The 17008-nt window shown below is 41.9% G+C and overlaps 2 protein-coding genes across 4 annotated transcripts in view; both read right to left on the reverse strand.

Annotated features, from left to right (window-relative positions):
- drp2 (dystrophin related protein 2) overlaps positions 1–6148 on the reverse strand; it is a 173469-nt gene extending 167321 nt beyond the window's left edge. For all 3 annotated transcript variants that reach the window (XM_079556701.1, XM_079556700.1, XM_079556699.1), the window contains exon 1: positions 5781–6148. The gene's annotated coding sequence lies outside the window, so the exon portion shown is untranslated. The remainder of the gene's footprint in view (positions 1–5780) is intronic.
- Positions 6149–6775: 627 nt separating this feature from the next.
- cenpi (centromere protein I) lies at positions 6776–15336 on the reverse strand. The gene is made up of 20 exons (XM_079557494.1): positions 15056–15336; positions 14518–14655; positions 14314–14432; positions 14089–14196; positions 13706–13754; positions 13573–13619; positions 12397–12486; positions 12205–12321; positions 11884–12027; positions 11505–11625; positions 11192–11283; positions 11001–11118; positions 10868–10932; positions 10667–10776; positions 10083–10218; positions 9879–10003; positions 9600–9648; positions 9288–9506; positions 7096–7137; positions 6776–6990 (listed from the first exon to the last, which is right to left on the reverse strand). The coding sequence occupies exons 1-20, from the start codon at positions 15225–15227 to the stop codon at positions 6850–6852; spliced, it is 2202 nt and encodes a 733-aa protein (XP_079413620.1). The 5' UTR covers positions 15228–15336; the 3' UTR covers positions 6776–6849.
- Between the last annotated feature and the right edge of the window lie 1672 nt (positions 15337–17008).

A 17008-nucleotide genomic window follows, 5' to 3' on the forward strand; every position in this document is an offset into this window, starting at 1 on the left:
AATCTCCGACATTTCGGCCGATTGCGGAAAAAACGTAAGTTGCAGGAGTCCCAAAAGTAATAGCACCCTTCTCCTCAACATGCGGAACATTTTGATGCATAACTTGCATAAATTGCACAAAGCATGAAGGTGCTGAAAGCTGGAGAAAATCGGGAAAAAGATGGAAGAGGAATAATAATAAAGAACATGAAAACCAATAATTGACTGCGGAAGAATTCCGCAGTCAATCAATAACTATTTAAAACAACAGCATGACTGGATTTACAAAAAGAGATGCATTTTAAAGTATGAGCAGCGGATCTAAGCGTGGACATGCCGCATAGTGTGCAAATGGCTGAAGGGTTATTATGTGTTCATGAGTCGGATACAGACAGGAGGTACTGGTCCGGGTGGACCATAGCCTCTACTGCCTGATGGGAGAGGTGAGGGGGTGAGGAACCACAAGTTGGAGCTGGCCCTTTAATATTTACTGAAAGAACTGCACTGATTTGTCAGGACTATGAAGAGGGAAAACAAGCAAGGCGGCATTAGCTGTAAGAGGAATGGAAAAGCCAGTGTAAAAGCCATTAACTTCAATTAAGGGCAGCATGGCTCCAAAGGGGGGCTGCTGATGTAATGTTATTGACCATGCCTCTCAGAGATCCATCCAGTAAAGATGTATATGAGAGACCATTTAAGACAATTAGATCCAGCCTCACATTTAAAAGGATCAGCAAAACTATATAAAGGCATGTTGGGCCATATATTCAGGATGGAAGACTTGCCATCACAGCAATTCATGAGCCTCATTTGAAATCTATATTCCGGACCCTCTCAGCATAAAACTTTGTCTTCTCTTTGCTCTTCTTCAAAGCCTTTTAGACAGACAAGTTGGAAGTTTTAACAGCAGTATTGTTTTCAAACCTACCCAACTTCCAGAGTTCCCCCTAATGCCCCTATTTAGACGAGCATCCTTATTTTTTTGAGAAACCATTGGGGTTTTAGGCAGTGGCAGAATGGAAAGGTTTCCACTTCATTCTAAACCCTCTGAGCAGTTAGTTAGTCATGAGATTATGTGTCAACTAGGATTGAATTTACAACCACTGATCGGAAGGTTTTGTCTCTTTTATCATTTTATGGCTGGAGAGATTTCTGTTTTAAAAAAAAAAGAGAAGCTTTATTGTAGCTCTTCGATTCCATAGCAACAACATGATTTAATATGGTTCGGATCAATTATGCATTTTTCTATTACCGCTAAAACCAAATTTTCCTTAATTTATCACTATTGTTCCCTACAATGGACACCACCATAAAATTTTGCAGCATTTCCACAGATTGTAGATGCCGTACAGCACACAGAGCCGTAGAGTGTGCTCCCCCCGAGCGAATCTCCTCAAGCAAGGCCCACCACAGTTCACCATAAATAACCAGCATAAAACTGTCCGTGGAGACAAGCGCCAGACACCAGCCCATTTAATGTTAATAGGCACGCATCGGTTACCAGATTCTAAATAATAGCCCCCAGTCACCACGGCCAAGGAGAGGTACCGGAATTTATGGAGTTAGCAAATTGCTTTTCTATCCACATTCTTGCCCCATTTGTCCCTCGGCCTATCCCTCAAACACATGGAGAAGATGATGGAGAGGCGAGGGGGGCGGATGGGCCCCGGTGCCTGCTGGCTGAGTGAGCACACCTGTCCTATAGGGCCGCGGGCAGGAGGACGCTCGGAGGTGTACAACAGCGGTCTGTCTGTGTGGACCACTTGACAGGAGACGCATGATATTTTTATACCAGCAGGACCTGGGGTGTTTGGTCTGAGACTGGCAATTTAGTGTCCGGGAAATACTATGTGAAAAGGACAGATAGTGTGAGGAAAATGCTCAATTAGCTCAACGTTGGAAACTTTTAGGAGTTAAATAGTAAATCCTCAGTTGTGGGATGTTAATCAAATCAATCAAGACTTTATTTATAAAGCGCTTTTCATACAAGGTTGTAACACAAAGTGCTTTACAGATTAAAAGCAGTTCCCGCCCACCCAACCACTCACCCTTCCATACAACAACACTGCCCACACAGCCACAGCCAACCACCGCTCCCGGGGCAGAGGGCTCCCTCAGAGGAAACACTGGAAATTCTAAAAATGCAAAACTGCAATATGCAAATAATAACAACATATATATATATAACATATACATTTTCTATCACCTTAAACTTCAACTTGTTTTAGAACAGAGGTAGGGTGTGTGTTTTTATCCCTCTTGTGTTTCTCATCATGGAACTCTTTTTGAGAGAAAAAAAAAAGAAAAGAAGTAATGAAACAGGTTCATTTAAAAAGCAAAAGCAAATGATTTTATGTTTGCAAATAAGAGAAGTTGGAAATTAACCTTATTTTAAGTGTTACTTGCTATAATTGTAATAGGTTTTCCCCCAAAAAGCGTAATAGCTGGAGCTCTGGGGTCAAACAAAAGGCAAACTGGTACTTGTTTTTCAGTTTGAAAGAAGGCATGACCCAAAACAAACACACACTCCAACTAAACTATAATGCACACAACACAATGCAACACAATGGTAAAATCCTCATTAGTTTAGACTTGGCTGCACTAGATGGGTGTCTTTTCCATTACATAATGATGTTCTACAGGTGGAAGGAACTCACTATGGTGGCACGGCGCACCCAGGGTAATAAAAAAGCTGTATAAATCACAGTCTAAGTCTCTCTAAGCTTCATCAAGGGCCCAAGGTGCCATCAATAAGGTCACACTGAGGTCGGCTGTAATTATATCATGACTGCTCTCTGGCCACTCCACTCCATAGGGCTGATGAGGTCTGCACTGTGCACTCCTCCACGATCCCTCCCGACAGTCAAAGTTCACGTGTTTAAATCCAGTCTTGGCACATGACCGGGCCTCACTGTTTTGTTTGCATGCGGCGCTGGCTCCAGTTGGTAGGTTGCTAATTCTTAACGCACGGCTAGAGTTAACAGAATACCGCAGGCAGACTTTAACAGAGAATGACATTTCCAGATCACTCTCCAGAACAAAGAAAAGGAGAGAAAAGAAAGACGACATCTTAACAGTGTCTAAAAAGCTATAAAAACCAAACAAAAAAATCTACAAAAGATTCAGTGCAAAAGGCCAATGCATCAAAAACGTAGATCAAACGCAAATTGAATACCAAGAATGATAACGCATTTTTAGTGGTATTCTTTGCATTAAGATGTTTCTGAACAACAACATGGTCTTGGCCAATCCACAACATGAATAAACCTCATATCTGAATGCAAGATATCGGCCTTGACACTTTCTTCTTTTCGATAACTCGTTTAAGCCTCCCAGTCATGGAATTGTACAGTTCCTTGACTTGTCTTTGATCAACTTTTTGTGTTTTCCTTCACTGTAAATCTGCCATAGAAGTAGATCTTTCTCGATTAGTCAGTTGAGAAAGGTTCCAGGCCATTCTTCCACCTTGAAGCTTGACTGGCTGACCATGCAGCGGAGGAGTTTTATGTATGAGATGGAGGATTGCATGAAATCAAGGCTTTCTTGAAAGGCGCACTTGTCCTGTACAACCGCTTGAAAAGTGGGCGTCGGAAATTGAGTTTGGATCAATCTCCAACCCGAAATGGTCCTACTAACTCATCCTGTTGAGTTGGAGTGGAGCTTTATCCCATCACTGATCCAGCCAGACCCCCTAATCCTGGTCCATCCGGAGATACTGTCATTTTGTTGAATCACTCTTGAGATATTTTGGCTCGGTCTTGGCATTTAAGCTTATGGGTCGGGTTTACTGGTGGTCGTTTTTTCAGCCTTTGGGTTCAGCGATCGGTGTGAGCACTGAACCCCTTGCACAAAGAGCGTTGCTTACCACTGACAAGGTTTTAACAAGTTGTTTTTCTCCCCTCAGAGTCTGTAATTTCCCTTTTCTTGCCCACTTGGCTGACAAAAAGTAGTAATTGTGCAACACGAATTGTAGACTGGATCTTCTTCGATCACACCCACCTCTCATTACGCAGAAGCTCATCACGGAAGATGCTTCAATTTCATAGTTATCAAGTGGAGAAAATAATATGGTCTCAAAACGTCACTTCCTAATAGTTCTGCAAGGTGTATCTGCAAATTTTGTGGTGTCTGTGTAGGAGTTTTGTAGTGTCTGTTTTTTTTTTTTTTACAGGCACCAATCCATGTAAGTGGGTGGCCTGACCTGACCTATATAACCATGAATAACCTATATACTGAAAACTAAATGATCTCACATTTGAGTTCATAAAGCAGGGGTGTCCAAAGTCCAATTTTGGGTGGCCCACAGCCTTCTTGTTTTATTGCCACACATTGCCAGAGATGGTCATTTTACTCCAATTTGAATAATTCCACGCAATTAAAACCTCAAAAATGAACATTTATTGTGGGACTGAGCTGGCATTATGCTTCTAAGTGTGTGGAATGGTTTAAACCTCTCTTAAATACATGCAGTTGAACGTTTGAATGCATTGACCACTGATCTGTGGCCCTCCATGCCTTATACATGCCTTATATATGGCCCTCGGGGGAAAAAGTTTGGACACCCCTGTCATAAAGGTTTCCTCAAAAGAGTTGAAAAATTCCACTTATAAACAGCAAATGTCAAAAGCGTTTGACATTGGATTGCACCCTTTGGAGCGTGAAAATGAACATAATAATTAGGGCTGAAACAACTAATCGATTATTCGAAAATTAATCAATTACTAAAATAGTTGTCAACTATTTCAGTAATCGATTAATCGTTTTCTAGTGAACACAGACTAAAATAGAGCAAAAATGACATGACAGTTATGTATTTTGGATGTATTTGTTTTTAAAGTTAGGGTCTGCAGTGTTTTCTACATTATAAATTTCATAAATATCTGTCTTTGCCTCGTCCAATCAGAAAGCAGAATTAGCACAAAGAGCCTCCTACAAATGTTTACTTTAAGTTTACTCCATCAACATGTCCTCAAGCGGCGCCACTTTAGCTTTATGTGATACAAAAAATTGAAAAAATACAATTTCCATGCACCTTTCACAGACAAGCGATTAATCGATGAATCGTAAAAAATAATCGGTCGATTAATCGATTACCAAAATAATCGTCAGCTGCAGCCCTAATAATAATGCTTCAATCATGTCCATCTTTACTTAACTTTATGGATGACAAAAAACATCAACTACAAGGTCTGCGGTGAATGAATTGTGTAGCCTGTGGGCCTACAAAACAGACTGTCAAGACGACGTAACTGGAGTCATTTGAGATGCACACAGATAATAATGGCTCTATATATAAAGGTAAGCCCTGCCAGCAGCCAGGCAATGTTTAGTGACTCCTCTTGGGACTTGCACATATAGGCCCATCGGGAACATCATTAGGTAGAGTTTCCCTTATGAGTCTACAGAGGCACAACTCAATTTTATTCCCAAATAAAATCACCACTTGAGGGAACTTAAGGCATTTCGTGTTCTCAGACTGGCTCACTGCGCGCAATGTCGCCATCCACTATAACAGACATGGAGAATCCGATCATTTTGTTAGGACACGTGTGCCACCAACGTAGGCTACATTCAAAAAGGGAAAAGAAAGAATAGGCTTTACAAAGTTGGTTTCGCACTTCGGCACGTCGAGCTTAAAAGGGTGAGGTGCCCAAACTAAAATATTGCAGAGGAATGGATGGATGGATGGATGGATGCACAAATCTTAAACCACTGTGTCACGCCGCGCTTTTTTACATTTGCCATGCGTAATGAGGTCTCGTCCCCCCGCGGAAAAGAAAGTATTTTATCCCCGGGCTTACCTCGTATCCCCGCAGCGGAGCTTTCGGTTCAGCGTGGCAAGGTGGAGAACTCCCGCTTGAGATGGACGTGCTCTGTGTGTGCAGCTAGAAATGAGCTTCTTCCGAGCAGCGGCGGCGCGGTGGTGGAGACGAGAGCGGGGGGGAAAGTGAGGAGAGCGGAGGTACCCGAGCGCCGCGTCTGAGAGGCTCCCATCACTGAGCGTTTACATCAGCAACAGTCTCATCTGGAGCCCCGCGAGCCAAAGTGTCCACGATAAACGCGACCAGAAGTGAGAGGGGGACCAGAAGAGGGAAAGTTGGTCTGCGTCAGGGGAGAGCAGAGCAGGGGGAGGAGGAGGAGGAGGAGGTGGGAAGTGTGCTGAAGGGGAAAGGCGCGCCAAAGAACTGTCAGGGTCTAATTTGGCACCGTGACACGTCATGCGACACATCCAGGGCATCTCCTCTTGGGCTGCCCAATTTGTATGTTCATCCCTCATTTTCGTTACTTCTTTTTTTTAATCCGAAATAGTCACTCAGGGTGCATCTGTAGCCTACATCGTGCTTTGGCTTTAACTTTACAATGCAGAACTCAAACGCCACATCAGTAAAATGTTCAGTTTGTTTATTTGCGCTGGTTTAAAAAAAAGTAAAATGACAGATTTATATACAACAGGTCACAGAAGAAGCTAAGAAAAGCAAAGCAAATGACAAAGGGACCTTTTCTGTGGCTATTTATAATTTACATTTTCTTTCTTTAGTGTGACTGTACAAGTACCCACTACCAGGGCGTATCTTTAACATGTTTAACACATGAAAGTTTATTTACAACATATACAAAGAGGTTTGTGTCACCTCTCAGTGGTCAAGGAGATTTTCATCACAGCAAAGGTTCTCAAAAAGTTCTTGTTTGAACTGGGTTGTTTGGCCTCTTTCCTTAAGCTAGTTTCTACTGGTCCGTTAGTAATTGCGGGAGGCGAAAAGTGCTCCACAATCCAGCCAAGGTGACGACTTTGCAAGGATAGAAGGCATGGTTAAGATTTGTTTAGTACAAGTCTCTAAAATCTCGGGGTCTCTTCACTGAGCCATGCGTCTACCGCTGCTGTGTGGACACGCCGTCTCCCTGGCTGTCCTCTGTTCTCGGCCAGTTGATGTTACTATTCATGAAATGTTTAAGACCATCAAAACCCTGTGAGCAGAGGAAGTCGATGTACCACGTCCATGGTCTGGATTGCTGTAGAGACAAAGGAGAGACGTATGACAAGTGCACGTGAGCTCATAAGGAACCAAAACTTTAGCACAGTAATAAAAAACACTGTATATATACACTATACTGTACCTTTATGGAAGCGAGGTCCATCTCCTTTTTACTGGGCTGCAACTGATAAAAAGAAAAAATCATGACTATTCATAATCATCCCACCAGGGTAAATCTCAAACGATCACAGCTGGCAGTTGCAGTTAGTCCGAACCAAAAAAGACATGTGCCTGTATTATTAAACATGATGAAACCATCTCCTGCAGCCTCCATGAATAATATACTCTCGGTATTAATGTATTTTGTATGAAAGATATATTAATAACACAGTTTTTAAGGACGATGGTGTTTCAGTGTAACTAACATTTTACACACATGTTATGAAACTATTCATATCTTTCAAACACCAAAAATGAATAAGAAACACTTGATAACTAAACTCCAGGGCTTAGCAGGTTTGCTACATAGCTTTCAAAGCAGTCCTTATGTCTATGCTTATGGCCCCTAGAGGCCATAAGCGCCACTGCAGGCATGCTACGATATTTTACTTACTAGCTGAGACCCGGCCTTCGGCCGGCCCTCGCTAGTCTCCACATTTGATATTCAGAGATTATGAGTTATTACAAAGAAATGTCCAGTATAGTCCCTATAACCCGTCACTCGGTATAGCTGTAGACCTGCAGTAAGTAGACCAGTGGTTCCCAAGCCATTCCTAAAACTATGGCCACTACAAATGTGTAAAATAATGAATGCTAAAAATAATTTCAAACAAACTGCAATTGGAGTGTTTGATGCACCTGTACTCCTTTCGTATATACTACAACGACAATATGTTCGATAAACTCAGGGAATCGAATTCAAGAGACAGTGGAACATGTAGGCCTATGGATAAATATTAGGGGTTCAGCTCTCACGGTTCGGGTCACGGTGCAGGACACGTGGTTTGGTGCATCACGTGTATGTGCAATCAAAAAAAGGAAAAGTTGTTTTTTATTAGACAGTATTTATATCCTTAGAATACAATTGGCAATGCTGTCAAAGCCGCTTTATAGAATGTAAAGAAAAAATAGAAAAGAAATGGTACAGCAGCAAAGGTAAAAAATACATACATTTTAAAAAAAACGCTACAGTGCAGGCCATGCAACTACCATAAGTGGTAGTTTCAGTTTCGCTTTCCGCACACGGAGGCTGAAGCACTCGGAGCAGCGCGTGTCATTTGAAGCTCGTGTTTCTGCGTGTACTTTTTTTCGGAGACAAAACTTTGGAGACGGAATATGGCCAGGATTGGATCTTACGCATGTGTCTGCACCTCGGACATTCAGCACTGGATCTATAATGAACCACAGCCTCGGTCACTGCAGGAGAAAGTTAAACAAAGACGCGCAGATGTGTTTTGGAGGATGTCACTGTACCTGCGCGGAGCGTCTACAGCTCCAGTTTAGCGGTGAGTGATGATGACACATCGGCCTGTTTGGATGCGCGCGCGCACACATACACACACACACGCGAACACATCGCCCTGTTTAGATGCGCGCACACGCACGGCAGTCAGATCTCGTGCACTCGCGTTGTTGTGACGGCGGGTTGTCATCGGACAGCAGCACCGCGGTCCATATGGACCCGTGGCCAATGCCCGCGGCGGGTGGGACGGTCACGTGGTGGCCTCTGGCCAATGGCCGCGAGCGGTCTCCCATCCCAGTCCTAACCAGGCCCTTCTCTGCTTAGCTTCAAAGTCGGTATTGGAAATAAACATGGCGGCGCCCAGGCGGCCATTGAGATAGCGTTGAGGGTAAATACTACAGAGGGAGAGATGGATATTGTACATCCAATTACACAATGGATTTTTTTTTCACTCAAACTTGGCTGTAAATAATGTTTAAGTGGTGCTAGCCCGCAGTTAGCTTTGCCCGCCTGTAGACTTAATCTTCGTGATTCCATTAGTGTGTATTGGTGGCTCCGACCCATTGGCAACCAAGTTGCAATTGTGGTTTTCTGGCCAGAGACACCAGGGAGAGATGAAAGACCCCCCCAATTATCCCATTAACACTTGTATTACCCCCAGAGGGACTGCGAAAAGGATTTATTAAGGTAAACAAGTTACTTAGTACTGTTTTAAGTAGTCCATACTGAAACCATTCAGTGCAGTGCTACCACAGCATTCGGCTTCACATTCCTTTTACTTACAATTTTGCTATTAAATCCAGCCCATATTTAGAGTTCTGATTCAAAAGCATGTTCCCCGGATGTTAAAGCTCAATAGCAAGCATGCTTACCAGCTGATGAAAGTCCACTGCGTAGCTCAGAAAAGCTGGGTGGTGGATGAGATCAAAGCTCATGGTGTAGTTGGGGACGTTGCTCCTCAGAAGCAGCTTCTCACTCAGCTCAATGCCCATGCCCGGCTGAAACATCTTGGAGTTCCACAGGCAGTTCACCATGACCACCGCATAATGATTAAACTCGTGAATTGTCTGTCGGTTGATTCGGAAAGCTCGCTAATTTACAAAAGAAGAAAGAAAAAAGGGCATATCCAAATATTACACTTTCGCATAACGTTTTGTGATAATTCTGAAACAACACTGACTCACCTCTGTCTGTTTCTCTCGCTGCTTTGCTGAGGTCAAGTTCATCTTGTACCTGACCAGAAAACAGTGAAATGCACAACCTTAAAAATTATACTTAGAGAAGTGAAGTGCTTCTTGGCTTCTCATTACCATAAATGATACATTTTATATAAGTGCAATCGTGCCATTTGATTCCAGTTCTCTTCTGCCATTAAAGATGAATGTGTGGAATATTCCATTAAATGTGTCGCTGGGGTTGTATTTAAGGCCACAGTGCAGCACATATCGAAAGAGATATTCTACCTGTACATAATGTAGGCCAGTCTGTCAACGCTCACTGGATCAGTTGCAAAGAGAGCTGGGTAAAAAACACCAGGCGGAGGCATCACCACCAGAGGAAGCCCATATTTGAGAAACATGTCACACACCTGTGAGATTTACAAACAAGGAACAAATGAAACAAATTGATAAGTTTACTTACACTTAAACCATGGCTGTTTTACCTACCGTTTCATAAAAGTCTAAAACAAAGCTGAGGAGCAGAGAATGACAGCCTTCCACCTGGAGTCCTACAGTGGACAGTCGACCCACAAACTGTACAAGCTCCATCAAAGAGTTCTTAAATCCCGACAAAGTCATGTTTCTGAAACAAATGTCCAAGTCCAGGTTGTTGAGCAATGCCCATTTTAGTTTCACAAAGTAATTATGATGAATGACTGTAAACATGACATTTCACAATTTAAAATAAAGAGAATATTCCAGCACACATTTGCAGCGTGTAGTAGACTGGGCTGAACACAGGTTAACATAGTACATGGACTGTCACCTTCTTAGTAAATGGTCTCAATTTATATGACATTTTTATACAAAGTATTTTACAGCAAGGACCAATTCACACTCTCGTTCACACACCAATGTAAGTGTCTTGCCCAAGGACAAGAAGGTGCGGACCATAGTGATCCATGTTATTATTATTATATCCACAAACCAATGCGAAATGATATAGGTGCCTAATTGTGATTACTGTTCTGTGCTGCTCTATAGGTGTTCTAACGCTTTAACTCAAAAGTGAGAAACAACTGTGAACTTACATAGATGTATGACTATTGAGGCTGATGTCCAAGTCCTCCTCCAAGGCGTAAACCGAGTGCCAAGTCAGCCATTTTAAAAGCATATTGTTCAGACAATCCAACAATCCACACTGAATTCACAAGACAGCCACACAAAGACACAAATTAAAACAGGTCTCAATGAAATGTAAGCGTCATATCATAAAGGTTCATCCAATTTACCTTGAAAAATAGTGAGGAGGTAAAGAAGAGCTGCATGAGAGGCTCAAACAGAAGTCGCCCTATTTCTGTAAAAGGGCAGAGGAAATCATCATTTAATCAATCATGTTTAAATTAAGTATACAGTTGGACTTACGTGAACTCGGTACAACAGGAATGTTACTTAAAAGACCCAGGATCTGGGGTCGCATCAAGGCTCCATCCCAAACATTCAAAAACTTGTAGAGAAAAGCTTCAGTGCTTGAAAAGCCTTCCTGTCAATGAAATTACAGCTACTTAAATTACTAGTGTAAATGCACAAGTCACTGTTACTGAAATATGACTCACCTGAAGAAAGTGCTGTGTGGACAGTAATTTGTCTAAAAACTGTTGGGCCTCGTCTGAATTCTGAAATGCTCCTCCATCATTGAAAAGGAATTCTATAAAAACAAAGAGAAAGAAAACACAGACGATCTTTACAGACTGTGATATCACCACAGTCTGTTTAAACACTTGAATATGTCAACTAAGCCCAGTGTGAAGAGGTTCAGCACAAGGTCAGCTTTAGTCTGAGCACTTTCTCCATTGTCTATAGACTTTCTCTATAGAAGTTGTGGGTCAGTCGCAGTACTTTTAAGCTCTTTCTTCACTTCCCCCTTACCTTCGTGAAGTGCATAACCAAGCCAGAAGTTTAAGCGAAGGAGGGCAGACTCATCCTGTACACAATCTAGATACAGCAGAGCCAAACTGGAACCCAAAAGTGATCCCATCTGAGCAGGCAGCTGGTGAAAAAACAACCAAATATACAAAATAAATAAAACAAATACTGACATATTTCTAAAATCAAAATAAACATTTTTTATTTTTTTTTAAACAATACACTAGTCTACAATGTACTATGATACTCTCAAAGATGGCTCAGTAGCAGCCTTACATAGGTGCATAGCACCACCATGTGGTTTGAAGAAAGCATCACACCTTAACTGTGCCAATACATATGCGCTAAAAAGATAAACCAATCATAGTAATTCTTCTGTTACCTCTATTTGGTGCATGTTTTTCAGCAGGTGAGCAAATGACTGTATCTGTACCAAGGGGACAACTTTTCTGTTAGGAGAGGATTCAGACAAAGTCGGTTTATTGACAGCAGGCGCTAGCACAGGTATGTCCAAGTGGCCATGTTTCTAGGAAGAGAGAAAAACAACTACTCAATAATGGTAAAGGACATAACAGACATTTGTGATGTGATGTTTCACGACACAAGCATTAAAAGTTAGTAAGTTTTGGGACTAACTACAGTAATATAAATAGCGCTAGTGATTGGACCTCTGCGAGGATTAACCAGTGAAAAGTGTAATTACCCTTTTTCTAGATGTAGAGACAGATAAGCTGATGTTGTGGGCAGCTTGCGAGCCATTTCTCTTCTGGACACTAATAAGAGCGGATTTCCAGGGAGAATTGTGGTTTCTAAATCCAGTCTGAAACATAACACATAACACATGCTCAAACATTCTAAAATCAAAGTACTCCAAAAGGTATTCCACTATTTGTACCTTCATTCGCGATGGGATGGAGAGTGTTACTAACTCAGGGCAAAACACTTTGTAAAGAGAAAGCAAGTGAAGAAGAAATGGCTGCCTTCCCTGAAACAAATGAGACAGATGTAAACAGATGTTTACATACATTACATAAAAAGACAAAAATGCACTCTTTTCTCACTGACATGAAGCTTTTTTTTAAGGGCAATTAGAATTTTTCTGATTATTTTTATTTGCCAAATACCAGAAAAAATAGATATAGAATTTTCTACATGGTTTTATAATATTTTTTACAAAGCCAAAGGTTTACATACATTTCATTAATATTTGGTAGAATTGCCTTGTATAACTGGGGTCAAACGTTTTGGATTTCCTTCCACAAGCTTCTCAAAATAGTTGGGAGCCATTTTGGTCCATTTGTCCAAACAGAACTGTTGTAACTGAGCCACATTTGCGCGCACAAGCCTTTTCAGCTCTGCACATATTTTCAACTGACTGAGATCAGGACTTTGTGATGGTCACCTTAAAACATTGACTTTGTTCTCCTTAAGCCTCTTTGTAATCAGTATTGGCCAAATGCTTTGGGAATTGTCCATTTGGAAGACCCATCTGCGCCCAAGCTTTAACTTCCTGGCTGATGTCTTGAGATGTTGGTCTGATATTTCCACATAGTTCTTTCTTCATGATGTCATCTATTTTGTGAAGTGCACCAGTCCCCAAAACAGCCCCACAGCATGATGCTGCTACCCCCATATTTCACAGTTGTGATGGTTTTCTCAGGCTTACAAAGCCGTATTCCTCTAAACGTGACAATGGTCATTATGGCCAAACAATTGATTGACTGATTAATTTATTTATTCTTTATCCTTGTGTGCATTTTCAAACTCCAATTTGGCTTTTTTACGTTTCTTTTGGAGTAAAGGACATGACATCGTCATCTAAGCTTCCCCAATATATAGTAATCTTAGTGCATGTAAACTACTGACTTGGTAGAAAGTGACAAAAAATCTCTCTCTCATTCTTCTGGCATTTAGCAAAGACAAATAATTTAGAGAATTGTAATGAACCTAAAAAGGAGAAAGTTAATTCTGGTTTCACGTCAGCCACTGAGAGAAAAAAAAAGCATAGTATCTGTCTTTTTATGTAGCGCATGTTAACATCTGGTTCTCACTGTAGTTTATAATTGTTTACCAGTTTGGACTGAAGCTCTAGAAGTTTTCGAACTCTGAAAATCCGTACTGTAATGACAATGCATTAGACTTAATAAAGTAGTAATAAATCAATAAGAACAGAATTAAGTTTTATCAAATAAAGTACAACATACCACTTTCTTTTCTGGTCAGTAGATACAACAGATGGCAGATAAATGGACACTAAAAGAAAATCATATTTCAGTGATTAGGTTATTATGAGAATATTATCAGTCGTATTCACTTGTGTTGTACAACTGCTGACGCATATTGTTACTGCAATTTTTATCTCTACGTGATCTCGTTAGAACTCTATACAAGAGTAACAATGTATAGTTGATTGAATATAGTTACCTAAAGTTTAGGTAACTGTTTAGGTAATTGTACAATGGCCAGTTCAACAACTGACACGTTTGATTTAGATCAACAGAAGGAGACAGCAGCCAAATATCCATGCATGTGTGCCACAAACACAACACAAACAATTTATATTTGAAACCAGAAGTGAAACTCATACCAAATTTTCCTCCATGACAAAGTTAAAAATGAAGCCATAAATAGCACGGAGCTGGTCCTTTGCATCGATCAGGTCAAACATGGTGATCACCCACTTTACAAAGAGAATCTAGACAGAAAAATGTGAAAACAAAAGAACTGTGTTTTTATCTCAACATGTATAATTGTCAGGCTTCCAAATAATGTTAATGTAAAATAATTAGTGAAGTAATCTGGCCATTGTTACCTGTGTACCGACAGGTATTTTACCAATTCCCAGCCAAACCACAGCCCGAACAACAGCCTCCTGTGGTACTACGCTGGAGGGAACCAGACACTTCAGCACTCGGGCACATGGAGATGTTCCTAAGCACACAAATCATTACATAATAACAAATATTTGACTTATTTTTTGTGGCAATGAAGATCTGCTTTATTAAGTCAAGCTTACCCATCCGGCAGCTCATTGCAAACTCCAGCATCGTTGAGACAGCCTCTGGGTGGAGCCCCTTACTGTAGGCCACCTTCTCCACACACACCAGGTTTCTCTCAAATTCATCATTCCCATGAACTGGAGTCCCAACTTTAACTAAGATGGAAAACATGAAAGGAGGCTGTTTAGGTACAGACACGCTTATTATATAATTTACAACTAATTTTACAAACGTAACTGTAAAGTTCATTCATTTACTGAGCTGAACAGCAGTTGTTATTAGCTTGAAATGCAGCCAAAACATGATCTGCCATTAAATTTAACATTAAATTGTACCTTAACAGTACTCGCGTTACTATTTTCAAATTATGTTTTTGACTCCAGAGATTGCCAGAAAGTGTAAACATCTTCAAGGTAAACATACATGGGCTGGCAAACGTTGTTGTAAAAAGCTATTTACAGACATTGACCACATACTGAGCGAGGACCAATAAACAACAGATGAAGAGTTAGTGACTTGACATACTCTGTATTCGAGACTATGTTTACTGCGTACCTTCTGAGAAGTACTTCAGGGCCAGGCCGAAAGAGTCCTCCGCCTCGTTCTTCCTTCTCTCCTTTTCCGCAAGTCTCAAACTGCGGTTGATGCTACGGTTCGGCAGAGACTGCTCACTTGGGGACGAAAGATCTGAATCCGAGGCTCCTGATAAGTTTGGTTTTGCTGCCATTTCTACATTGCTAAAATTAAGTTGTGTTTCTTTTGAGTCACTCCACCATTCAAACTGGAGATCCTCCGCGCGACCGTTTACTCTGCGCGTGCGCAGTTGCGTACCTCGTCTTGGTTGCATTATGGGAGTCGTAGTTCATTTTCCATCACCCGGAAGGTGTTCCGGGATTTGCAAATCTCTAGCAAATAAATTTTAATATTATTCGGTTTCAATGTAATAATTCAAAGGTGTCTGTAGGACATGAAAGCTTCACTGAACGACAAGTCTGTGTTTATATAAATTATTAGGCTACGAGGTCTGGGCTATGGGGTTCAGGCCATTTCCGCGATTTTCACCGGATGTTTTGGTGACAGGTGGGCAAACGGCTGATTTTTCCGAGCTTGAAGAACTGTTTGTTTAAATCACAGATCTTTTACAGTTCCGATCTTTTCACAGAATCAATTAATGGTTTGTGAACGATATCTTTGACCCACCATACAACTGTTATTATCCATTTAATACATTTGCGTTGCCCACCAGTGCCTCGGACGTGACGACACGGCGATCCCTCTAATTACATTCTGCTTAAAAGCTTTTACCGTATTTTACAAGGGCTTTATTCAGAAAATATGGGTGTTTCCTCAGTAGCATTTAGGGCAATTGACCAAGTGATCCCACACCACTTTACTAGTACTAGTTCCGTCACTTTCATAAAAGAAGAAAAAATCCCCAAAGCAGTACTATGAGCATGCAGTTGGTTCATCTTAAACACACCACTGTCGGTCTCATCATCTCGGATCGTGATTGGTCCGCCTACAGGAGACGTGGGCACGTGGATCAGCTGATGTATTGGTGCATCCGCAACAAACTGGGTTTGTCAAGTATCAGCACCCTCTTCAAAAAGGCCCGAGGGGGTTCTTTCTGCGGCAGCTGGGGCAACTGAAGTTCTTCACAGGTGGACTCCATGATGACTGTGAAGAACTGCACCAACATTTTTTATTATTATTATTGACCTTTATTTAACCAGGATAGTCCCACTGAGATTAAGAATCTCTTTTTCAGGGGAGTCCTGGGCCCAGAGGGGAATCTATTGTACATGTTTTTAGTGGTAGGGGAAACCGGAGTACCTGGAGGGAACCTACGCAGACACGGGGAGAACATGCAAACTCCACACAGAAAGGCCAGATGGGAATCAAACTCGGGACGTTCTAGCTGTGAGGCGTGAGCACTCACCGCTGCGCCACCGTGCCGCCCACATGGTCCATCCTCACCTCCATCACCGTGTAGTATACTGGCTCCTCTTCCAGGGGCAGGCACAGACTGCAGCATAGGCTTCCATCTCTCCATGACCTGTACGTGTTCAGGTTGGATACCAGCTGATCCTATGAGGATGCTGTCTGACCCTCTCCCCTCAGGCAGAAGGCTACGGTCCATCCAGACAAGAACAGATGTTTCCCCTCTGCCACAGGACCCATGTACACCTTGCCATAATGATGACAAGGTGTTCATGGGTCCTGTGGCAGACACTTGTAAGCCATTACACTTGTATTTACAAGCCTGTATTACCAAGTTTCTTAAAGCGCCACACTGTCGACATTATCATGCCATACTTGGTGGTGGTAAGCTACTGTTGTAGCCACAGCTGCCTTGGGGTAGTCAGACAGAAGCGAGGCAACCAGTCTGTGCCATCTGCCCTTCCGACCACCACCAACCACTGATTCACACACTACATTCACCCAGGCTTCCAGGTGTTTCCAAACGCTCTCCCATCCAAGTACCAGCCAGGCACTTCCTGCTTAGCT

The sequence above is a fragment of the Gobius niger genome (genome assembly GCF_951799975.1).
Source record: "Gobius niger genome assembly, chromosome: 5".
NCBI lineage: Eukaryota > Metazoa > Chordata > Actinopteri > Gobiiformes > Gobiidae > Gobius > Gobius niger.